At 45.2% G+C, this 24,834-nt stretch overlaps 1 protein-coding gene across 1 annotated transcript in view; it reads left to right on the top strand.

The window, feature by feature from the left end:
• The window catches only part of Fgd1 (FYVE, RhoGEF and PH domain containing 1), a 50,571-nt gene that overhangs the window by 10,059 nt on the left and 15,678 nt on the right, over nt 1-24,834 (top strand). Inside the window, exons 2-8 of the mRNA XM_010610737.3 lie at nt 11,422-11,595; nt 11,893-12,070; nt 12,256-12,682; nt 15,167-15,256; nt 15,956-16,104; nt 17,729-17,885; nt 17,999-18,137. Of these exons, the coding sequence (XP_010609039.1) occupies nt 11,919-12,070; nt 12,256-12,682; nt 15,167-15,256; nt 15,956-16,104; nt 17,729-17,885; nt 17,999-18,137 (1,114 nt within the window). The 5' untranslated portion in view covers nt 11,422-11,595; nt 11,893-11,918. The remainder of the gene's footprint in view (nt 1-11,421; nt 11,596-11,892; nt 12,071-12,255; nt 12,683-15,166; nt 15,257-15,955; nt 16,105-17,728; nt 17,886-17,998; nt 18,138-24,834) is intronic.

The raw sequence follows: 24,834 nt of genomic DNA, 5'->3' as shown, positions 1-24,834 counted from the left end.
GGTTACCCTTTTTTTTTTTTTTTTTTGAGGCAGGATCTTGCTAAATCACTAAGTGGCCCAGGCTGGATTCAAATTTGTGATTCTCCTGCATCACCATCCCAGAATGCTGGGCTTATAGGCATGCATCACCACACCCACCAGCTTTGCAGAGTGTTATGTTCAGAAGACCAATAAATAGATTTTAGGGAAGAACTTCCTGACTACCCACAGGGTTCCTCTAAACAGCACCTCTTGCACATTTCCCATTTGACAGAGTTTTGTGTTTGAATTTCCAGAAAAGAACATCTGCCAGGCAAGGCCTAGATGCAGTCTGGCTTTGAAGATGGACCAAGAAAGCTGGGCTGGAACTCACATTCAAAGGGCAGGTGGGAAGAGGTGGGGCAGTTATGGCTTTATCCCCTGCTTTTTTCTCAAGCTGAGGGATTCTTCTCCCTCCCACCACTGAGCTGGCTTACCAAAAGGCACTTTGTTCTTGCTGTTTGTTTGTGTTTGTTTGTTTGTTAGTTTGTTTTGAGACAGGATCTCACTTTGTAGTGCAGACTAGCCTTGAATTCACTATGTAACCCAGGCTGATCTCAAACTCTTGGAGATCCTCCTGCCTCAGCCCCTTGAGTGCTGTGATCACAGGCGTGCACCACCATGCCTGGCCTGAAAAGGCACTTTTTTGTATTGTTCTCTCTTCTTCACTCCCTCTGTTCCCTTTCCCACCCCACGTATATCACCTGTCCCCTAGGGCCTATCTCTCAGCCAGGAAGGGCAAACATTTGGGGCCTGTTGTAAGAAATTTACATCAGTTGTAAGAAGGCCCGAATGTTAGGGCCAGCATCTCACCAGTCCTCACAATGAGCAATACACACATTGTATTTTTCAAGTGGGGAAATTGAGGTTCAGAAACATGAAGCCACTTGCCTCAGATCACTGGGGAGTTAATGGCCAACATCCAGTCTGGGGTCCTAATAGCTGGGTTGAGATTAAGCCAAGGCTATAGCCAGCCAGGGAGTAGGACAGTTGGCAACTGAAATTTCCAGAAAGAGGTGAGGAAGAAACAGGGTCCAGTTCCAGTGGGAATGGGCCAAAGGTGGAGTCCTTGTCTTAAAACTCAGCTAGAAGCTGGACCTGCTCTGCCAATAAACTCGGAAGCATGTGCTCAGAGTACCTGCCAAGCAGGGGCATGCAGCAACCAGAAACAATTTTTGGAATGATTTTTCTATTTCAACAACAATAAGTTGTCACGGGAAAATTCAAAACTCAGCTGCACTTCTTGACACATATTTTCCACTTTTGTATGGTTTGTATTTTGAACTGTATTTGAATAGGGGAGACAGGACACCATTGTTTTTTCACTGCCCAGCCACTTCTAGTAGGAACCTGGCGCTGATCTCGAGCTGTCATGATGAGTGAGACCAGATTCTATGTCCATCTTAGGCTGAGTTTGCTTAGGTTTCTCAGTTCATCGGTAGTATTTTTTTCTGTGTGTTTGCTACTGGGAATTGAATGTAGGGCCTTTACACTGAGCTATGTGTAAACCCAGTCCTTTCTATTTATTTACTTGGTTTTATAAAATTATTAGTTTAAGACAGGGTCTTACTAAATTGCCAATCTAGGCTCAAATTTATAATCCTCCTGGGATTACAGGCATGTGCCACCATGCCCAACTCTAATAGTCGGTTTATGCTGGGTTGTAGCATGTGGCCTGTGGGGTTTTGTATCTGTGTATGAAGTTTTGTACCTTTGTGTATGTGTGACTGTTTGCAAGTTTATCCCTTATCACTGTATACATATATGTGTGTTGGAGGGGCCCTGTGTTCTTTTTCATTGTTTCATAGACACTCCCAAATCAGGGATCTGGAATTATTATTTTGTTTTTAAATAAGGAAATTGAGGCTCAGATAGATGAGGACTCAGGGTCACACTGATAGTAAAAGGTGGTATTGGGGTTTAATCTGAGATCTCTGTGACTCTGAAACCAGCCATTTCTTTTGTTTTGTTTGAGTCAGGGTCTCACTGTGCAGTTCAGGCACTGTGTAGCTCAGGTTGGTTTTGAACTCACAGTGATCCTCTTGGCTCAGCCTCCTGAGTGCTGGAATTATAGGCATGTGCCACCACACCTGGCTAATACTTTAACGCAGGCACTCCAGTCAGTAGTTATGATGGCATCACTCTTGCTTGGAATAGTCAAGCATCACAATTTTTAAATTATTCCCCCCCTTCTGTTCAGCCCCCTTATCTTTTGCAATGCTAGGAATAGAACCTAGGGCCTCACACATGCTAGGCAAGTGTTCTAGACTGAGTTACACCTCCAGTCCCAACTCTATTTTTAAACAAATGAGACTAGATGCAAAGTTATCTCTGAAATAATGTCACTGTCACAGGCATTCAGGTGCCCACTGCAGGGGAAATTGGGTAAAGCCCCCAGCCTGCTTGAGGCTTAAATGGATGAGAGTATGGTAGGTCCTAGTTACCAGGTATGCTTTGTAGGCCTGGCTCTGCATGTACTCATAAGCCATTCCTCAATAGGGTTGCTAGAATTTGTCCCCAAACGGCACAATTAGATTTGGATTTCAGATATACAATAAATTTTTAGTATAGGTTGCGCATCCCTAATCTGAAATCCGAAATGCTCTAAAATTTGGGTTTTGGAGTTTCAGATTCAGCATGCTCAAATCAAAATCTATGCAAATGTTCCACAGACCAAATCTGCAAAATACGAAGTACTTCTGTTCCAAAGCATTTCAGATAAGGGACACTCAACCTATATGGCTTAATAACTTCTTAATATAAGTATGCATAAGATATGCTTATACATAAAAAAATTATTCATTAGCTAGGTATAGTGGTACACACCTGTAATCACAGCTAGCAGAAAGCTGAGGCAAGAAGATTATAAGTTTAGGCCAGCCTGGGCAATTCAGTGAGACCTTGTCTCAAAATAATTTTTGTGTGGGTTTATGTGGTTCTGGGAATTAAAACCAAGTGCTCTATCACTGAGCTACATCCCCAGCCCTTTTTAAAAATGTTTTATTTGAAATAGGGTATCACTAAGTTGCCCAGACTGGTACTTGCATTCCTCCTGCCTCAGCCTCCCAGAGTACTAGGATTACAGGCATGGGCCAATATTTTAGTTACTTCTCTCATTGCAGACAAAATACCCAAAACCGAAAGTTAAAGGAGGAAAGGTTTATTTGTTTTACAGTTTGTAGAGGTTTCAGCCCATAGTTGGCTGTCTCTAAGTCAGTGTGGCACATGGCAGAGGGCCATTGCAGAGGAGAAACAGTTCATTGAAGGCAGAGGAGAGCAAAAGCAAGCAAGGGACCTTAGCAGCTTTTCTTCTGACCCTTTTATATTCTATCTAGGCTACCAGGATTAGGGAGGTGCCAAACCAATCAAGACTGATTTAGTAATCACACATGCTGAACCGTAGCACTACATCATGAATCAGTCACATACTCTAGATCCAGCCATCTCTGAAAAAAGTCCCACCTATGACTGCATGAGGTTTTGGGAGGACATATAAACACAAACCATAACATTCTGCCCTGGCCTCCAAAAGACTCGTGTACCTCCCCTTAACAAAAATGCATTTAGTCCATCTCCAAGAGTTGCCAAAATCAAGCCAGGCATGGTGGAGCACTCCTGTTATTCCAGCACTCGGGAGGCTGAAGCAGGAGGATCGCTGTGAATTCCAGACCAGGTTAGTCTCAACTACATTATGAAACCCTGTCTCAAAAGCAACAAAATGTTGCCAAAGTCCTAACAGATTCAGCATTGCTGAAAAGCTCAAGTCCAACATCTCTGAGATTTAAGGCACTTAGCTGCGAGCCCCTATGAGACATTGTATGAGTGAAAAAAGAGTTGAACACTTTGAGCATGCAATGGCACAAGATAGACATTACCATTCCAGAAGGTACAAATAGGGGGATGCAAGGAATGGGACCAAAGGAAGTCCAAAATCCAGCAGGGCAAACATTAAGTCCCATAGTTCCATGTCTAGCATTCCGGGCAATCTGGGGCAAGTCGTGAACTCCAAAGGGACAGGGAAGTTTCATCCCTATGACACTTCTTGTGGTTGTAGCTCCCATGGCTTCTTTCTTTGGCTGGCTTCGCTCCCTCTTTGCAGCTTTCCATGGATGATCCAAGTTCCTGGCTTTTCCAGTCCTCTGGGGTCTCCACTGCACCTTTGGCTTCATACTCACAGCTTCATACACTACCCTCTCCGGTACACTGCCTGGCCTCTTAGGCCTTCTGAAATCTGGGTGGAAGCCTTCCTGACCCCACAACTCTTGCATTCTGTATGTGCCTAAAACCAGCACCATATGGATGACACCAAGGTCTGTTGCCAGCTGGAGCAGTAGCCAGGCTCCCTTCTCTATTGTCTGTAGGAATCCAGTGCCTATGAACCAAATTCCAAGGAACAACTTCCCTAGGCTACCAACATTCTGGAACATGGTGTTCTGGGGCTCTCTTCTCAAAGCAAAATCTTTCACTTTTGCAATTTTGAGGCTGCTAAGGATAGAATCCTGCTGCTTATTGTGATGCCCTCAGGACATCTTTTCCATTGTCCTGACCCTTCTCAGCAATCAAGATCTCTTCTGCTCTATCTTTGCAGTGCACAGCTTTCCTGGAATTTACTTTCTGACCAGACTCAACATGTTTTAAATTATTCTGCTAGGCTCTTTGCTCTTCATTCTCAGCATAAGTCTGACTAAAAGCCCCCAGCAGTAGCCATGCCATGGCCTTAACATTAGACTGCCTTGACATTTCTTCTGTAAGATTCATTAGTCTGCCACCCTTAATCTCCATCTCAGGCAAAGTCTGGAGACAAGCAAAGTGAAGAAAAACTTTCTTCCAAGCCATAATTCACATTGTCTGGAGTCCAACAGCCAATGCAGGCCTTCTTCCCAGAAGAAACCTCCTGAGCCTGGTCTTTACCAGCATCATTTCTCTCAGCATTCTGGTCTTCTGAGCTCTGAGCAGAAGCTCCCATCAAGTACAGCCTCAGGTATTCCAGCCGTACATCTCCAAACCAGCATCTCCAAACCTTTCCTAACTCTTCCCCTTCCCACAAGCCAGCTCCAAAGGCTCTCAAACCACATGATTAGGTACAGTCACAGCAATGACCCCACTTCTTTGGTACCAAATTCTTAGTTACTTTTCTCAGTGCTGAGACAAAATACCTAACACCCAAAGTTAAAGGAGGAAATGTTTTAGTTCACATTTTATAGAGGTTTCAGTCCATAATCATCTGGTTCCAAGGCAGGGCATGATGGCAGACAGGCATTGCAGAGGAGAAACAGTTAATGGTGGGTAGAAGGTAGCAAAGCAAGCAAGCAAGCTTTTTTCTGCCCCTCTGTTTTGTTGTTGTTGTATTTGCTTTTTTGAGACAGGGTCTTGGTATATAGTTCACACTGGCCTTGAACTTGTTACCTAGCCATGCTGACCTCAAACTTGCAGTGATCTTCCTGCTTCAGTCTCTGAGTGCTAGTATTACAGGCATGTGCCACTACACCCAGCCTTTTTCTGCTCCTTTTATATTCTATCTAGGCTACCAGGGTTAAGGTGGTGCCAAATGAATCAATGGACTGATTTAGTAATCACCCTCCCTTAATCCTAGCATCCTTAATCATAGTACTGCACCATGAATCAGTCATACACTCTAGATCCAGTCACCACTGAAAAAGCCCTACCTATGACTGCACGAGGCTTTGGTGGAACATCTAAACACGTCATAACAGCTAGTATCCTGGTCTTTTAAAAAAGTTTTTTATGCAGCAGGGTCTGGTGTGCCTGGTCAACTTAGCAACTTAGTGAAACCCTATTTCAAAATAAAAAAGGGTTGGAGATATAACCCAGCTCTACCATACACAAGGCTTTGAGGGGAGAGAGAATTGTTTATCTGAAAATTCAAATTTAACTAGTTGTCTTAGTTCCCTCATTGTTGAGAAAAAAATACCCAACGCCCACAAATTAAGAGAAGTTTATTTTGGCTCATATTTTAGTCCATAGTTGCTGGCTCCAAAGCAAGACAGCATGATAGAAAGACAGGGCAAAATGCTTCTCACAGCTTGGCAGACCAGAAACGGTGTGAAAGGAAGAGCTGCGAAGGGAGATATATTCTTCCAAATCATGCCCACAGTGGCCTACCTCTTCAAACCAGATCCCACCTTCTAAAAACAGCAAGTCAGCTATACTACCCCCATAATCAAATCACCTTCCAAACCCATAAGGCTTTGGGGCTATTTTAGATCTAACTTTAGATAACACCCGGGATCTTGTATTTTATCTGGCTACCCTTTCCCTGACCTTTCCCTCCTCTGAGCTTACCCAGTTCCAACAGGCTGACCCCAACACCCCCACCCAGAGGGCACTTCTTGAGGCACCACTTAGCTTTTCCTGAGTGTCTCTTCTCTTTTAGATTGGGAGCTTCCTGAAAGTAAGGATCAACATTGCCCTTCCTCAGGCTGGAGTACAGCTCAGTGGCAGAGTGCTTGCCTACATGCAAGGCCCTGTGATCTGTACTAAAAAGACTGCCCTTCTGGCCTGCTGAGGGCCCAGAGAGAGTGAAGATGGAACAAGGAGAAGGCACATCCTCTCCTCCACCCACACAACAGAGCTGGGGAGTGCTCAGACACTCCTGGAATGCCTAGGGTGTGCTTCCTGTCAGTGCTGGAAAATGCCTGAGTGGTGGTGGTTGTGTGTGTGCATGAGTTGTGCCTGGCACATTGCATATGGACATGTAGAATGGCTCTGAAGTTATCTCTGGGTCTTTGAATGCTGTGCACAGTTGGTGTATGTCTGTAATGTTGTAGAATTTGATGGTGTGATCTTTACGGGTATGCGGAAGCCTCCGTGATGGCCTCTGTTCTGTTTGGCATTGGGGACTCTGGTAAACCCAGTAGTGGAAGGACCAGGGCTGGTAGAGGATCTTGTCAGGATACGTGGATGAGGGTATATGTGTGTGAAAGAGAATGTCATAGATAATGAACCGTAAGAAAAATGGACTGGAGAAAACCAGTGCACAGTGCAAGACTTTGGTAGTGGTCATGGGGGAGTAGATAGCATGTGTCAATGGGAAAGGCTGTGATTTCTAGAAAGGGAAAAGAGGGTCCTTCTACTCTGAGAGCTCCCTGAGGGCAGGAATAGGGTTTTTTTATCCTCCAGCACAAAGTCTACCAGGTTCAGAAATATTTGTGGGACCAAACTAAACTGAGGAAAGCCAGAGAGTTCAGCAGGGCCATTAGAGGCCACAGAGGCTTGGATGAAAAGTTTTTATTTTCCCATGGGCAATAGGGAGTTATGGAGGGTTCTCATGCAGATAAATCATTATGATCAGAGCTATATATATATATATATATAGGCAATATGATAAAGTCAGTCACCAGGAGGGAGCAAGCCCTGGGGAGAAGGGAGCCAATGAGGAAAAAGTTTGGAGGAAACCAGCAAGTGTAGGCAAAGGGAAGGGATAGGAAATACTGAAATAGGAGATGGAAAAGGGATCTTGAATCTTTTCCCCCTCAGTGGAAACTAGCCTGGTTCTTGGCCAAACCTAGACTCCTGAACTGGAAGCCTATTGTTCATCTCCCTATGGACAGTGTTGGGATATTCCTCTTAGTAGCCACACTGCAGTTTTTTGTGTGATGCTCTAGATCTAGGGTCCATACCTGTCCCTTCTTCCAGCTTCTTGGAGAGCAGGGTTAAGAAAATCCAGACCAGGACCAGTTTGCCTGAACATCTCCCAATGACTTCCTATGAGTCTTTGGGCTAGTCGTTGCCTCTTTCTCTCTCTGACTTCATTTCCGCACCTAAAACTGGACTGACAATCCCTGCACCCCTCACCTGGGACACTATGGGTGTCCCATTATCTGGGAATTTCATTCAGCCTCCTATCCTGTAAGGCTGCCTGCAGGGAGAGGTAGGCCCACCTCTGGGTTCCCAAATGAGGTGGGTGAGGAGGGAGCAGAGGGTGCTAGCACAAGGCCATGGAAGATGGTTTGGTCACTCTACCCTGAGGACCAGTAGTGAAGCAGAAAGAAAGAAGCCCCATGGGAATCCTGTTGCCCTGTTAACTGTGGTGGGTCCTGCCTGCTTTGAGGAGTGGTGAAGGGTCAGGTGTGTCCCACAGGGCCAAAGAGGCTGGTACCTTGGCACCTGTGTGTATGTCTGAGGGGGTACTGTGTTTGCATGGCAGGCAGGATGCCTGGTTTTTCTCACTGCCTCTCTGGCCCTGTCAGCTACTCTCTGTGTCTCACTTTCTCTGGCCACGGGTCTTTTCAACTGTGTCTCCACCTGTGCTGCCTCCAGGTGATTCATCCTCTTCAACCCCTTGCCCAGGGGGAGGGCAGGACAGAACCAGCCAGGATGTGCTGATCAGGGCAGGGTGAGTAGCCCAGCTGAGTCGAGAGAAGCACTTCCTCCATCCTGGCCAGGCCCTGCTTGCTTAGTGGGGAAGGAAGTGAGGAAACTGCACCCAAGCAAGGTATAGGGGGAAGGAGGGGTCCTTGGTCTGGGATCTGGAGCACCATGTTCTCTTAGGGCTGGGAAAATCCCCTGACCTGAGTTCCCTGGGGCCTATCTGGCTGGGCTTAGTCAGGGTCAGGCAAGAGGCCTAGGGAAGCTGCTATAACCCAGGGAGTAGGGCTGTTCCTTTTTATTCTAAAACAGGGAGACTTAAAATCCCTTGTGACTCTTTCTGCCTGTGTGACTATATAAGCAAGAGTGCAGATGTCTCTGTGTATGTTGTAGCTGTATGTTTTTGCAACAGAGGCAGCATGTGACACTGTGGCTGTTTATATTAGGAGATAAGTGTCCTGTGTCTCTGTGTATCCCTGAACTAAGATCCTGTGATACCATGGACATGTTTTTGTCATTTGTTTGTTTCTTTAACCATGGACATATTTGTCTCATGAGTATGTAAATTGTGCTACATGTCTGATTCTGTATTTGTGCTTCTGATTAGATGGTAACATGTAACTTTATGCTGTTTCACCATTGTGTGAGGTTGCATCTGACCTGATATAATTGACCCTGTGTGGCTATAGTCTTTGTGTGTAACCATGTTTGCAGGTATACAATATGAGAGGTGGGTGTGGTGGTACATGCCTGTAATTCTGCCACTTGAGTGACTGAGGATGGAGGATCTCAAGTTTGAGGCTAGTCCTGGCTATATACCAAAACCCTATCTCAAAAAAATAAAAATGGCCAGGAATTTAGCTCAGTGGCACAGCACCTGCCTCATAAGCACAAGGTCCTGAGTGTGATCCCTGGTAAATAAATAAAATAAGAAAAAAAAAGTTACATCATGGTGTGTATGATACTCCATGATCCTGCAATTTCAGCTACAGTGTAAATGACTCTGTATATCTTTGTAGCTCAGTGGAACTATGTTTAAGAGATATGGCTATATGATGGTATATGGGTATGTAGTTTTTGTGTAAAATGACAGAATTGTCATAGTGTTACTGTGTGTTTTTATGACTATGCATGACATGTTGAAGGTATGTCTGATACCGTGACCCTGTGATTATATGTAAGGTTGTATTGCAGGTCTTTGTGCATGATCACATTTTCAGGGGGCTTACAGCATGTGTTTGGTTGTTGGACTTTGTGTGGCCTTGAATGCAGTTGTGTGAAACTGTAAATTAAACAATGTGCTTTTATAACTGAGTGGGCCCATTTATGGTTGGCAATTTATGAGACTGTGACAGAGGGTAACAGACTGTTTGTGGCTATGAGAGGACATATGGCTGCGGCACAGCATAATTGACAGCATGTACCATTGGCGACTCTGGGAACTCTTAACTACTATTCTCTCTCTTGTCCTCACACCTGCTTGCCTGCATCTCTCCCTACACAAGGCCTTTCATGGTTCCCTTCTGCCACAGGATGAATGTCCAGCTCCTCAGCCTGGCATTTAAGTTTTTTCCCTTCTCTTTGACCCCACATGACTTCTGTGTCAGCTGAGGCGTTCCTGTGGCCCTCTGCCCAGCCTGAACCATTCCTTTGTAGCAGGTCAACCCTGGGGGGGGGTGTCTCTCACTGCCTTCTAGACTGAACCTTCTCGCATAATAGTGACCATAACCTCCTCAAGTGCCAAAACAGGTGGGTTTACAGGAAACCTATAGTAAGCAAAGAGGGACAATACCAAAAGCCTTCTTGTTTTTCTGACTTTATTGTTGCTGTTTTAAAGTTGTTTCTGTTACTTGAACTCAGGAATGCTGCATGTGTGTGTTGAGGGTGGTATGCATGTGGGTATGCAGTGTATGGATGTTGGAAGTAGAGGAGGGTAGTACGGATGGGTGAGAAGGTGGGATTTATATGTATGGCGTGAGTACTAGGGATTGAATTCAGGTCCTTTGCACTAACCTATATCCTCAGCCCTTTTTTAATTTTTATTTTGAGACAAGGTTTTGCTAGATGGCTAAGTTGCTCTGGCTGGGCTCAAACTTACAATTCTCCTGCTTCAGATCCCAGAGTGCTGGGATTACAGGCATGTGCCACCATGTCCAACAAAGTTGAGATGTTTAAGAAGCAAAACTTTTGCTCATGAAGTAGTTTTATCTTTTGTTTTTAACTGTGGATTAAACTCAGGGCCTTTGCACCAAGCTACATCCTCAGCCTTTTTTACTTTTTATTTTGAGACAGGTTCTCACTAAATTGCCCAAGCTGTCCTGGAACTTTCAATCCTCTTGCCTTTATCTCCCAAGTAGCTGGGATTACAGGCATACATCACTGCACCCAACCTGTTTCATTTTTTTTAAAGTACACTCTGCTGCTGTACAAAATTGCAGACAGGAAATTTCATATATTCTCAGGGCCTTAAAAAGTAAGATGAACGCAGGAAGCATAGCTTGAGTCTGGGGCCTTAGGCCAGTCAGCCATCCTGACATGAGAAAAGGAAAAAATGGAAGTCTCTATAAATAGGGAGGGGTGTAGGGGTTGAAGGGAGGGCAGGGAAATGGGGAAAAAAAATAAGAACCAAGAAACATCATGTGAAGGTACAATATCCCAATAATGAATGCCTATAATGTACCAATAAATTTAAGGAAGAAAAAAAAAAAGTAGGATGAAGAATGGTTTATGCTGTACATTTCCATTGTGGCTATGTAAACAAGGGCTGCAAACATATACAAACTTGAGAGTGCATCCAGCCCCAGCCTGGATAAACTCCCTAGTAATGATACCTGCAGATGTACATGGACTCAATGTATCGATCACAAAGAACTCTTATCTGTTGATAAAAACTGCCATCTTCAAGTCTTGAGCCTGGCTCCTTACCTGAGGGCTGGGGTGAAGCTACCCAGAAAAGCAATATGGCTGAAAAAGGGGCTCAGGGAAATCCAACGCCCCAGATACCCACGAAGACATGCAATTCTCCAGTCCCCTTTGAGGAAAGTCAGTCACTTCACAGTTTCTCCCTTTCTGCAGGGTTGCACCAGGGAAATCGAATCCTGGTTAAAAGTTTGTCCCTTGACCCTGGCCACAGCCTTGAGCCTCATCCCGAAGGCCCCCAGCGGCTTCGCTCAGACCCGGGCTCCCCCACTGAAACCCCCAGCCAGCGTCCTTCACCACTGAAGCGGGCACCAGGCCCAAAGCCACAGGGTAAGTGCTTCCAGAAAGAGCAGAGAAACAGCCCAGGGGAGGGGACAGACAGGGGAGAAGTTAACTGGTGGCAGAGGAGACGGCTCTTTAGAAGAACAGTGCGGCTCCATGGTCTCAGGAGCAGTGCTACCTAGACTGTAGGCTGTGGCTTGGGATCTCAGGATGGCTCTGTGCCAAAAACAAAGCCAAAATAAAACAAAAAACTGAGATTTGTGGAGGGAGGTGTAGCCTGACCGTGACAGCCACTTCTAAACCTAGCTCACTGAGGTCTCCCCTCTTCCCTATCTGTTTCTCCAGTCCCACCAAAGCCCAGCTATCTGCAGATGCCCCGGATGCCTCCCCCATCTGAGCCTATCCCTCCCCCACCATCACGTCCACTGCCTGCTGACCCCCGACTGGCTAAGGGTCTGGCTCCCAGGGTGGAGGCCAGCCCCAGTTCTGCGGCAGTATCCTCACTGATTGAGAAGTTTGAAAGGTGAGTCTGGTCCCTGTAGAACCCTGTGGTGGGAAGGGTGGAAAGAGAAGTTTGAAAGGTGAGTCTGGTCCCTGTAGAACCCTGTGGTGGGAAGGGTGGATCTGGGACACGAAGGGATAGTTGTAGGAGAGGCTTCTCAGTCAAGCTCATATCCTGCCTCCATGTGTATCCACCACCCACCTCAGAGAGCCTGTGATTGTCGCTTCGGATAGGCCAGCCCCTGGCCCCTGTCCAGGTCCCCCAGAGCCAGCCATGTTGCCACAGCCACCAGTATCCCAGCTCCCAGAGGGCGAGGCCTCCCGCTGCCTGTTCCTGTTGGCTCCTGGGCCCCGGGATGGTGAGAAGGTACCTAACCGGGACAGCGGTATTGACAGCATCAGCTCGCCATCCAACAGTGAAGAGACCTGCTTCGTCAGTGACGATGGGCCCCCCAGCCACAGCCTCTGTCTTGGGCCCCCTGCCCTGGCCAGTGTACCTGTGGTTTTGGCCGGCCCCCACCGGCCCGGCTCCCAGGAAGTTGACAGTGACCTGGAGGAGGAAGACGATGAGGAGGAGGATGAGAAGGACAGAGAAATCCCAGTTCCCCCGATGGAGAGACAGGAGTCTGTGGAGGTACTGACCTATGTTCACCAAGAAGCAGGACCTTAATGAAGAAACCAGGAGCCTGGCTTTTGTGCTTGATTCTTGACATACCATGGTATTTCTCAAACTAGGACATTGTTTCCATTTGGGATATTTAGCTTCCTTGCTCTGCTGGTACTAAATACAGTATCAGGAGCAAACCCTGCCTCTCTCCCCAGTCATTGTATTTTGTTACATTTTGTTTTGTTTGAGACAGGGTCTCACTATGGAGTCCAAGCTGGTCTTCAGCTCAGTATGGAGCCCAGGCTGGCCTCAAACTCTCAGTGATCCTCCTGCCTCAGCCTCTCAATTACAGGCTGGGATTACAGGTGTATGCCACCACACCCAGCTCACTCCCCAGTCATATGACCACCAAAATAATCATGCACCATTCCACATGCCCACTAGGAATATACTCCTACCCTCATCAGAGAACCACTAGTCTGGACTTGGTTTTCCATCTTGAAGATGGGCATCCTGATTGAGGATGAATGGATGGATTTATTTATTCATTCATTTTCGAGGTACTAGAGATCAAACCCAGGGTCCTTGCACTGAGCTACATCTCAACCCACCCCCCTTTAACTTTGTCTTTTTGGTTTGCTTTTTGAGATGAGGTCTTTGTTGTTCAGACTGGCCTTATACTCACTATGTAGCCTAAGATGGCCTCAAACTTGTTATCCTCTTGTCTCAGCCTCCCATGTGCTGGGATTGCAGGTGTGTGTCACCATGCCTGGCATTTTTTTTTTTTACATTTTTAAGGCAGGGACCCACTAAGTTGCTGAGATGCAGGAGCTGGGCTAGAAATTGTGATCCTCCTGCCTCAGCTTCCCAGAGTGCTGGGATTGCATATATGTGCCATCATGCCCTGTTAGGGATTTTTAAAATCTTGTACAACAGGTTAATCCCATGAGCTAAGCATGGTGGTATCCACCTATAATTCCAGTTATTTGGGAAGTTGAGGTAGGATGATTGCAAGTTCAAGGTCAGCCTGGGCAAAGCAGTGAGACCCTGTCTCAACATTAAAAGTAAAAAAAAAGGGCTAGGGATGGAGCTCAGTGGTACAGTGCTTAGCTAGCATGTATAAGGCCCTGAGTCCAATCCCCAGTACCACAACAAAACAGAGAGAGAGAGAGAGAGAGAGAGAGAGAGAGAGAGGAAGGTTAGGATGATTGCAAGTTCAAGGTCAGCCTGGGCAAAGCAGTGAGACCCTGTCTCAACATTAAAAGTAAAAAAAAAGGGCTAGGGATGGAGCTCAGTGGTACAGTGCTTAGCTAGCATGTATAAGGCCCTGAGTCCAATCCCCAGTACCACAACAAAACAGAGAGAGAGAGAGAGAGAGAGAGAGAGAGAGAGAGGAAGGTAGGAAAAAAAGATCTTATAGCAGCTGTGTGACGTTAGGCCTGTCTCTTCCCTCTCCACTGCCCTACAGTAAGCCTCTGTGTCCCTATTTGTATAAAGTCTCTCACATCCCAGAGACTTCCCAACAGCTAGAGAAGGGGCACAAGTGTTAGAGCCCCTCAGAGACCTAAGATTGGAGGTGAAGGCTTTGGCATCAGGGACCCTTTATGTGCCCTGGCAGCCTAACATTTCTTCAAAAGACATCCTTGCATTTCATTTGGATCTCAGTGAGAATATCTGCTCCACCAGGACCAAGCTTAGATGTGGAGGCTGAAGTCAGGGACTGTTAAGATGAAAGGTACTCAGAAAATGTGTGTAATGAGTAGAAAACTGGACCAGTAGGCAAAAAGTTTTAGACATTTTTGTACATTAAGGTTTTTCTCACACGCCAGGTTCTGAGGAAGCCTTTTGCTGAGAATGAACCAAGTGAGGGAACAAATAGCTAACATTTATAAACTTCGCAGTCTATAATCTGCTTTTCATTTATTTGTCTCCACAAATGGATGTGGGCTGTATTATTGTCAGTATTTATAAACGATGAAATCTTAAATACAGAGAAGTTAAACAACTTCTCAACTCGTGATTGGCAGAGTTAGGATATGAACCCAGGAAGTCGGACTTCCCAGTCCCATGCTTAACCATCACACTATGTCCAATGCATAGAAATAGCAGATGAATGAGTAAGTGGCTGAGTGAGGGAGTACATGTCAGGATTAAGGGGTAGGCTTTAAGATTGACGGGAGTCAAGTACGAAGCTGGAGGTATTATGGGTCTAGAAAGGGGGTGGGGTCAGAAGTATCTTAGAGTGGCATTAAGCTTAAAGCACTATTTGAGATATTAGAATTCTAGGGAAGCCAGATACAGTGGTGCATGCCTGTAGTCTCAGCTACTGGGGAGGCTGAGGCAAGAGGATCGCTTTAGCCCAGGAGTTCACAGCCAGCCTAGGGAACACAGCAAAACCATATCTCAGAAAGAGAGAGGAAGTAGAAAAAGAAAAGAGACAAACTGCTAGGGGCTTGGGTGAGGATTAGGGTAAAGGATGATAGATCTGGGGTCACCTCTTTTCCTTTCTAGTTGACCGTGCAGCAGAAGGTGTTCCACATTGCCAATGAGCTCCTGCAAACTGAGAAGGCCTATGTTTCCAGACTGCATCTCCTAGATCAGGTGAATGGCTCCTCTGGGGGCCCCCAAGGTGGGTTCAAAGAGGAAGTGGTAGCGCTGGAGCCCAATCCTACCATTGGGACCAAAATCTAGAGATGGTAAGGCCCCTTTCTGACCTTAAAACCAATTTTTCCCTGAAGCCAACTCTGATTATGATCCCAAGTTTGATCCTCTTATCAACCTTTAATCCTAACCCTGGGTAGGTATACCAGTCTTGATTGAAGCCTGATACTAATGATAAATTTCCTCAGATCCTGTATATACCCCTCACTGTGACTCCCATTCTAACTCTGTCCCTGTTTCTTAAATTCACTACAATCCCTGAGGGTAGGGGTTTTTGTCTTCTTTGTTCACTGCTCTATCCCAGCCTACCATACAGTGCCTGGTAAATAGTAGGGACTCAGAAATATTTGTTAAATGCACGGATCTAATGCCAACTTTCTCTCTGACCCTGAATCTGTTCTTCTCTCCACATTGTTCTGTTGCCTAACTCCAGGTTCTAACTTTGACAGCCTGAAGTATATAATCCAAACTCTATTCCCCATACATAACCCTAACTCTATTCCCTCTCTCCTCAGTCTCTAGACCAGTGCTGATCCCAAAGATCCACAAAGCTGCCTGCAAACACTGCCCTCACCTACAAGCCCTTCCCAGCCGAGCCCTAGGCCCAGTGGGGCTGAGTCCTCTTGTCTTGATTCACAGGTATTCTGTGCCCGGCTGCTGGAAGAAGCTCGGAACCGCAGTTCCTTCCCAGCTGATGTTGTCCATGGCATCTTCTCTAACATCTGTTCCATCTATTGCTTCCACCAGCAGTTCCTACTGCCTGAACTGGAAAAGCGTATGGAGGAATGGTAAGGGACCCAAGGCCCAGGCTCCTTGCTCTCTGCCTTTGGAGCCCAGGCCCAAATATGTTCACAAGTGTATTCCTGGGGTTGGGGTGTGGCTCGGTGGTACAGCGCTTGCACAAGCATGCACAAGTCCCCCGCCCCCCAGTTCCATTCCCAGCATACCCAAAAAGTTCATCTGTCTTTCCTCTTCTCTTACTGACTTCTGAAAAAAGAATCAGGCCTAAGCTCTACCTTCTAGGCCCTCCCAATCTAAAATGGAACCCAGACCAGGACTGAGAAAATTACAGCAGAATAGCAGAGCCCTTAAGAGTATGAGGTGTGCCAGGCATGACTGTGCATGCCTGTAGTCCCAGCACTTGGGAGTCTGAGGAAGGAGTATCACCCCAAGTTCAAGGCCAGCCTGGGCTACAAAGTGAGTTCAAGTTCAGCTTGAACTACATAATGAGACCCTGTCTCGACCACCACCCCCAAAAGAGTATGAGGTGGGAAAATAATTGAGATATGTTATGTACATGTACAAATCTTCTATGATTAATGTGCTCATTATGTATTGCAAATATGTACTAATAAAAAAGTAAGTATAAAAAAGAGTATGAAGTGGAGAAAAAAGAATATGAGCTGGGTTCAGATTCTAGTTCGACCACTTGCTAGCTTTGAACAAGTTTCTTAAGTTGCTGTGCCTCACTTTCTTCATCTTCAAAAATAGAGACAATAATAATAATGATAACCTACTTTGTACAGTTGTTTTAAGGATTGATTCATGTAGAGACCTTAGAATGGTACCCAGTATATGAGTGCTCAGTGACTTTAAGCTGTTATTTTTTATCAGTGCTATTATAAAGGTAAGAATAGGAGGCTGTAAGTAAACAAATGGACCACTCCTAGTCTGGGAGTCAGAGAAGGGTTCAGGAAAGAGTTAATGCCTGAGGAGGAAGGGTAGATTTATTGGCAAGCTGTCCTCTTCTAATTCATCATTTAGAGTCTACACTACCTGTTTGAGTGTCTTTCTAAACAACAGTAATTCCATTTCAGTCCCAGCCTAAAATCATGTCCAGGTTCCCCACACTCACAGGATAAAGGATGTCCCTCACACCTGACTGTGAACACAGAGGGCTGGCATGAAGCCCAACTCTGATATCCCCCACCAGCCTGTGAATCCAGGTTTGGTTTGTCTCCTGCATCTAACTCTGATTAATGAGGAGTGTGTCTAGGCCTGGTCACTTTGCCTCCCCTACCAGACAGTGAGGCTTTCAGGGCTTCACTAGGTGTGGCTCTTTTCCCAGCATGAGCTAACACAAGGCTGGGCACAGAATCAGTTACCAGTGTATGAAGTGGCCCTTGCAGTAAGTTCAGGGAGAGCGTTCCAGGACATGTTTTTCTTGATGCTTGACAGGGTAGATTTGGAGCTGGTGATGGTCTAGGCCACAGTCTCAGGTCAAACCAAGCTTCTGGGTTCTGGGACTCATTAGCCTATAATATAAGCAGCATTTCCAAAGAAGCAGACTGGCTGAGAAGTCGGTTTCCAGCCCTGAAATAAAAGTGGTTTACCTCTGGCTGGAAACCTATGGGGGAGGATCCTGATGGGTAAGGATCATTATGACCACCTCAGCCCCTACTTCAATCCCAGGGACCGCTACCCTCGCATTGGGGACATTCTGCAGAAGCTGGCACCCTTCCTCAAGATGTATGGCGAGTATGTGAAGAATTTTGACCGGGCTGTTGAGCTGGTCAACACGTGGACAGAGCGCTCTACACAGTTCAAAGTCATCATCCATGAGGTGCAAGTAAGTGTTGAAGCTGGATAGTATAGACTAGGGGAGGAGAGGGCTGCAGAGACCTGGGAGTAGGGAAGTGGACAGCAACAAGACCTGAGTTCCTCTGCTTCTGCCTGTCACAGAAGGAGGAAGCCTGTGGCAACCTGACATTGCAGCACCACATGCTGGAGCCTGTGCAGCGCATCCCCCGCTATGAGCTGCTTCTCAAGGACTATCTGTTAAAACTGCCTCATGGCTCCCCGGACAGCAAGGATGCCCAAAGTGAGTGTGTGTACCTAGGTCCTGCCTTTCTCCCTGACAGTGATATCCTAGGTCAACCTCTGATGCAAGATCCCAAAAGTTAATTCAGAGTTAGCCTTCCATTGCTACATGACCTCAGAATAGGGTTTCCAAGCTAAAAGGCCCACATTGAGGCTCCAAGGTAAAACTTCAGGCTGAACCTTCAAGTTGAAATCTCTGCCTGAATACTCAGAAAGAACATTCAGAAAGAGTTCTCCAGTTAGAACTTCCCAACTAGAGCACCAGAGTTTGAGAGGCATGCCCAGAACGAGCCCCTGAACGAACCCATCCATTTCTTAAACTAACCTCCATATTTGTGTTCAAATGAAGTTGTGCCAAGTGCAAAATGAAACTAAGCCTCAACTCCCAGGGACTGAGCCACCCCTGAGGCCAAGGCCTGAGTCTCCATGGTAACTTCTCCAGAAAGAGCCCGGTATCATTAAGCTCTTGATTTTCCATCCTCCAGAGTTAAAGCTCTCCTCCATGTCCACTGTCCACTCTCCAGAATGAACTTCCTCCCAAAAACACCAATCTGACAGAATTCCACAGAATTACGTCTCTAAAACTGAGTACCCCATCTGGTCCTCGTATCTTCTACCTCTGAGATTTAGACCTCTAAGCTGAGATATCATCTCCCGGTACACTGAACTACTAGAAAAGTATTTCTGATTTTCCCAGTATCTGCTCCACCCCATGGGGTCATACCCCAGATAGAGCACCCCAGAGTCTACCATACTTTATCTTGGCTTAACAGCTACTCACTGAGCACCTCAGTGTTCTATGCATTGTTCTAGGTATTGGGGATATAGAAATAAACAAAACAAAGTCCTTGATCTCAGGGAGTATTTATTCTGGTTGGGAAGAGATGAGAAACAAAAGTAATAAATCAACGAGTGTGTTAGGTGATAAATGTAATTCAGAGAATTAGAAGAGAGTGATGTAACAGTAACTGGGTAGTCTATTTTAGATTAGGTGGCTTCTCTGAGTAGCAGTACCTAAACAACAAGAAAGTAGTATAGGCCAATGGGAGAAACACCAGGCAGAGATAGCAGCAGGTACAGAGACCCCAGGGCAGCAGGGAGATTGGGGAAGCTGGGAGAGGGAAGTAGGTAGCTTGCATATCTCTGGAACAACAAGACAGTCACTATAAGCCAAGCATGGTGGCACACACCTGTAATCCCAGCACTCAGGAAGCTGAAGCAGAAGGATCATGAATTCCAGGCCAGCCTGGGCTATACATAGTGAGATCCTGTCTCAAAAAAAGAAAAAAAATTAAAAAGGCCACTGTGATTCCAGCATGGTAAGTAGGGGGTTGGGTTGTAGAAGTGGTGTTAGAGAGACAAGCAAGAATTTAAAGGCCAAGATAAGGAAAGGGATTTATTCTGAGTGTAGTGGGTAGCCATGGGAAGTTTTTGATTTGGATTTCATGGGGAGCAAGAGAGGGGAACCAAGAGATTGGTTAGAAGGCTTTTGCAATAATCTGAGAACATGAGAAAAGCTGGCTTGGATAAGGACAGTAGCAGTAGAAGTGGTGAGAAATGGTTTAATTCAGGACATATTCTATTTGGAAGTAGCACTGAAAAGCCTAGGATGGCATGTATGTGGAACTGGAGAGAAGTTAAGAATGATGGCTCTTGAGTGTGATTTTGGACATGCTCGATGTGAGCTGCCAGTTTAGGCAGCTAGATGAGTCTAGAATCCATGGGTAGAGATTTGGATGTCATTGGAACACAGATAGTCATAGCCATTGGACTGGCCAGGATCACCACAGGGAGTGAGTATAAATGGAAGAGGAAAGGAGTGAAAGACAAAGATCAGAGAAATAGAATCACTAAAGGAGGCTTAAAAGAAGCAGCCATGAAGATAGGAAGAAAAAAAGGGAAGGTGTGGAAGGCACAAGAATGGGAAGTGAACAGTTCTGTCTTGTGTTATGTTCACTTCCCAAACTGAGCCCCCTTCAACCCAACAGATAGGGTACTTTACTACCAAGCCTAAACATGTGGAATGAGCTATACTTCTAGAATGTTTAGTAGCTGAGATCTCCAAATAGACATGTGTATACTAAGTACCTCATTCCATCCCCTCCAAATAAAAGCCCCACTAAGGTGCCAGAATGAGCTACATAATGTACGCCTCTAAAAAGCCCTTCCACACTAATTCCCCAGAAATAGCCCTATGGACTGACATCTCCAGTATGAGCCCTTAGGCTAAATCCAGTCTAAGGTCCCACTTATAGATCCCTGTACTGTTTTCTTAAACTAAGATCCCCACACTGGGCCTCAAGAATGCTGTCTCCACCCAAATTCCCAAGAATGGGTTCTTAGAGCCTTCATCCTGAGATCTCAGAGTTAGATTCTCCCCAAACAGTCTCCTAGTCTCATCTCCTTGGCCACCATTCTCTACACAGTAACCTCCCATTTATTACCCTTCAGGCTGAAACTTCCACCCCAAGCCCAAAAGATTCTCCTGGTCCACCCCCACACACTGAAACCTCACAGAGCCTTAGACTGGATTCCCACAGTTCCCCAGTGTGAATCCCAGAAAGAACCCTAAAATGCAGTGATTCCAGACTGTGTCCTCCCTAGCCTTCTAATTTGACTCCTACTTTTCATCAACCAGATTGAGAGTTCCTTGCTAAACTCTCAGACTAATGCCTTAGATTGTCCCCCAAATTAAGCCAACTAGGCTAAGCACCTGGAATCATCTTCCCAGTCTCAACTTCCAGAGTGACTTCTCCCAAACTGAGCTCTCTATTTCCTATCCTCCAGACTTAGAATCATGGATTGAGATTCCCAGGTAAAGTCTACCAGACTAAGGTCTCCTGACTGAGCTCTGTACTGACACCCAAGAAGGGCTTCACTGCCATACTGACTTTCGACATTATTTACTCATCCAACTGGTGTGCCCAGAAGAAGCCCCCCATCTCATTTCACCCTGGAGCACCACAGAATCACGTTTACATTGAGTCTTGTATTAGTCAGCTTTCCCATCACTAGGCCACAATACCTGACATGAACAACTTAAAGGAGGACAGGCTTAATTTGGCTCATGGCTTCAGGGGATTCACTCCATGGTCAGAAATGGTTTCCAATTCACTCTGTGGTTTCCAATGCAGAAATATCATGGTGGAAGGGTGTGGCAAAGCAAAGCTCCTCAGTCCATGGAATCTGGAAAGCAGAGCAGAGGAACAGTGCCAGAGAAGAACCATGACCTACCTCAACACACCCAGAAGTGCCCTTACTAATACCCTGGGAGGCTCCCAAGACAATCAAGTTGACAATTCACCTTAACTGTCATGTTCCACCCCTTGTCATCTTGATACCCAAATACATCTCTTTAAGCCATATTTAACCTCCAAATAAACACAAGGTCATACAGTGGTACCACAGTTCACAAACTTAATTCTTTCCACAATTCTGGTCGCATGTATGCTTGCAGTCCAGTTGCAACGAGAATTGTGGAACAAATTCTGTGACCCAAATTGTGGAAAGAATTAAGTGCGTGAACCAAAGTACCACTGTAATTCTGCCTAATATGATAAAGCAATCCCATATACAACCAAAACACAATAATCCATTCCCTAAAGTCTCAATGGTCCCAGCATTACTGAAAAAATCCAAGTCAAAATCTCTTTCAGACTCAAGGCAAGCCTCTAGCAGTGAACCTCTGTAAAAATAAAAAACAAGTTACGTAATTACTAAGTACAATGGCACAGGGTAAACATTCCCATTCTAAAAGGGAGGAATTGGGAGATAATAAAGAATAGGAACAAAGGAAGTTCAAAACCCACTGTCACAAACATTAAGTCCTGTATCCCTATGTCCAGCATCCTGGGCATATGCGGTAAGATGTGAGTTTCAGAGTGCTTGGGCAATCACACTCCTGTGGCCTTGATGATTGCAACCTACATGGCCTCTCTTGTAAGCTGACTCCACTCACAATCTATAACTTTCCTAAGCAGGCATTCTATTTTTCTGCAATCTCTAACTTCCTGGTGTCTCCACTACAACTTTGGCTTTGTTTTCATAGCTTCATGCACTACCTATTCAGGGTCTCCTTGCTTTGCCTCCCAGGCATTCCTTTGAATGCCTGGTGGAAGATTCCCTGACCCCATAATTCTTTCTTTTTCTTTTATTGAGTTTATTGGTACATTTTAGGTATACAGTACAGTTACATTCATTATTGGGATCTTGTACCTTTACATGACAGGTCTTGGTTCTCATTTTTTCCCCTTGTCCCTGCCCTCCCTTCACCCCCTCCTCCCCTCCCCATTTACAAACACTTTATTTCCATTTTTTCATTTTCTTATATTTTTTCCCTTATTCCCTTTGCCCTACCCTTCCCACTTTCCCTATACCTTTAGCCCTTTTCTTCCCATTTTGCAGTGTCAGTTATCTCATTAGGAACTTATGCACTATTACAGTTTATTCACACCAGAGAAACTATTCAGTATTTACACATGTGTGACTTATTTATTTCACTTAGGAGTATATCCTCAATATGTATCCATTTTCCTATGAATGACTCCAATTTCTCATTCTTTATGGCTGAGTAGTATTCCATTTTATAGAAAAACCACATCTTCTTTATCCAGTCTCCAACAGATGGGCAAATGGGCTGTTTCCAAATTTTAGCTATTACAAACTGTGCCGCTGTAAACATGGGTGTGCATATATCACTCTGTTATAATTCTTTTAATTCCTTTGAAAAGATACCCAGCAGAGGAATGGCTGGATCAAATGGAACCTCTAGTCCCAGCTCTTTGAGGTATCTCCATATTGATTTCCATAGTGGTTGCACCAGTCTGCACTCCCACCAACAATGGAGGAGGGTTCCTTTCTCCCCACAACCCCGCCAGCATTTGTTATTGGTTGATTTCTTGATAGCAGCCATTCTTTGTGGGGTGAGGTGGAATCTCAGTGTTGTTTTCATCTGCATCTCTCGAATGACCAGTGAGGTGGAACATTTTTTCAAATATTTTCTTGCTGCTTTTACTTCTTTGTCTGAGAAATGCCTGTTTATTACAGGTGCCCATTTTTGAATTGGGTCTTTATATTTGGGGGGCTGTTTTGAGTTTTTTATATATTCTAGATAAGAGTCCTTTGTCTGAGGAGCAGCTGGTAAAAAATTTTTCCCACATTGTAGGTTGTCTCTTAGCTCTGTTGATGGTTTCTTTTGCCTTGCAGAATCTTTTTAATAAGATGAGATCCCAGTTGTTGATTCTTTCTGCTAGTTCCTGTGCTGAGGATTTGTTCATAAAGTCTTTTCTTATGCCAGTGTCTTCAAGAGTTCTGCCTAACTTATCTTCCAGCAAGTTTGGTGTTTCTGTTTTAATATTTAGATCTTTAATCCACTTGGATTTTAATTGAGTGCATGGTGAAAGATAAGTCTGACCCCATAATTCTTATATTCTGCCTGCTGGCAAAACCAGCATCATGCAAATAACACCAAGATCTGCCACCAGCACAAGCAGTAATGAAACACACTTGGACCATGGCAGCAGCAACCTCTGAGTGCCTGTATGGCTAAGCGTGGTGAAATGAATCTCAGAGAACCAATTCCTTCTTCCCAAGCTGGGGGCTCAGAGGCTCTCTTCTCAAATGAATGGTTTACACTTTTGCACCTTTGAGCCTATGATGGGTGGGGTCTTGATGATTCCTCACATACTCTCAAGGAATCTTTCTTATCTCTGTGCAAAGTACTCGGTTTCTTTTCTAATTGTGCTTCTCTTTTCAACAGCCAACTTTGGCCACAATTTTACATATGGTTCCTTCTGGGCCAAAATTTGTCACTCGTATTTTTCTGCTCTGCTTTTTGATCCTGACTCTCGTTATAAATTTGGCTGAAAGCAAACAGCAGTATCTATGGTCCAGCCTGAATGTTATGCTGCCTTGAAATTTCTTCCACCAGATCAATTAATTAGTCCATGGCCCTTAAACTCAGCCTCCTATAAAGTCTCAGGATATGGGTAAAATGTAGATACATTTTTTTTTTCTTTGCCAGAGTGTAACATGCATGAACTCTAGTCCAAATCCCAAAAGAATCCTTATTCCCCCTTAAAAATCTTCTGAACTTGGCCTTTACTGTCCACATTCCTATCACCATTTTGGTCTTCTGAGCTCTCACTAGAATTGGCCATCATACTCTGTGTATAGCATTCTAGGAATTCTCTAGCCCACATCTCCACAAACTTTTCTAAATTCCTCCTGCAAAGCAGTTCCAAAAGCTTCTGAACTACAGGGTTAGGGTTAGGGTTAGCGTTAGGGTGAGGGTACAGTCACAGCAACAGCCACACTCCTGGTACCAATTTCCTGTATTAGATTTTCTATTACTGGGACACAATACTTGACACCCACAACATAAAGGAGGAGAGGTTAAATTTGGCTCATGGTTTCAGGGGATTCACTCCATGGTCACCTGGCTCCATGACAGAAGCATTATGGCAGAAGATTGTAGCAAAGCAAAGCTGCTCAGTTCATGAGGATCAGGAAACAGAGCCAGAGGAACAGTGTCAGAGTGGAAGAAGCCAGGAACCAGATATATACCCCAAGGTCACACACACTTCCATGACCTACCCAGACATACCTAGAAGTGTTCTTTCTAACTCCTTGGGAGGCTCCTAAGTCAATCAAGTTGACATTCCACTTTAACTGTCACAAGCCTCTAGGAGTCAGTTCTG

The sequence above is a fragment of the Fukomys damarensis genome, unplaced genomic scaffold (assembly GCF_012274545.1).
Source record: "Fukomys damarensis isolate Sample0158 unplaced genomic scaffold, DMR_v1.0_HiC HiC_scaffold_39, whole genome shotgun sequence".
NCBI lineage: Eukaryota > Metazoa > Chordata > Mammalia > Rodentia > Bathyergidae > Fukomys > Fukomys damarensis.
This window is presented reverse-complemented; position numbering and strand designations above follow the sequence as displayed.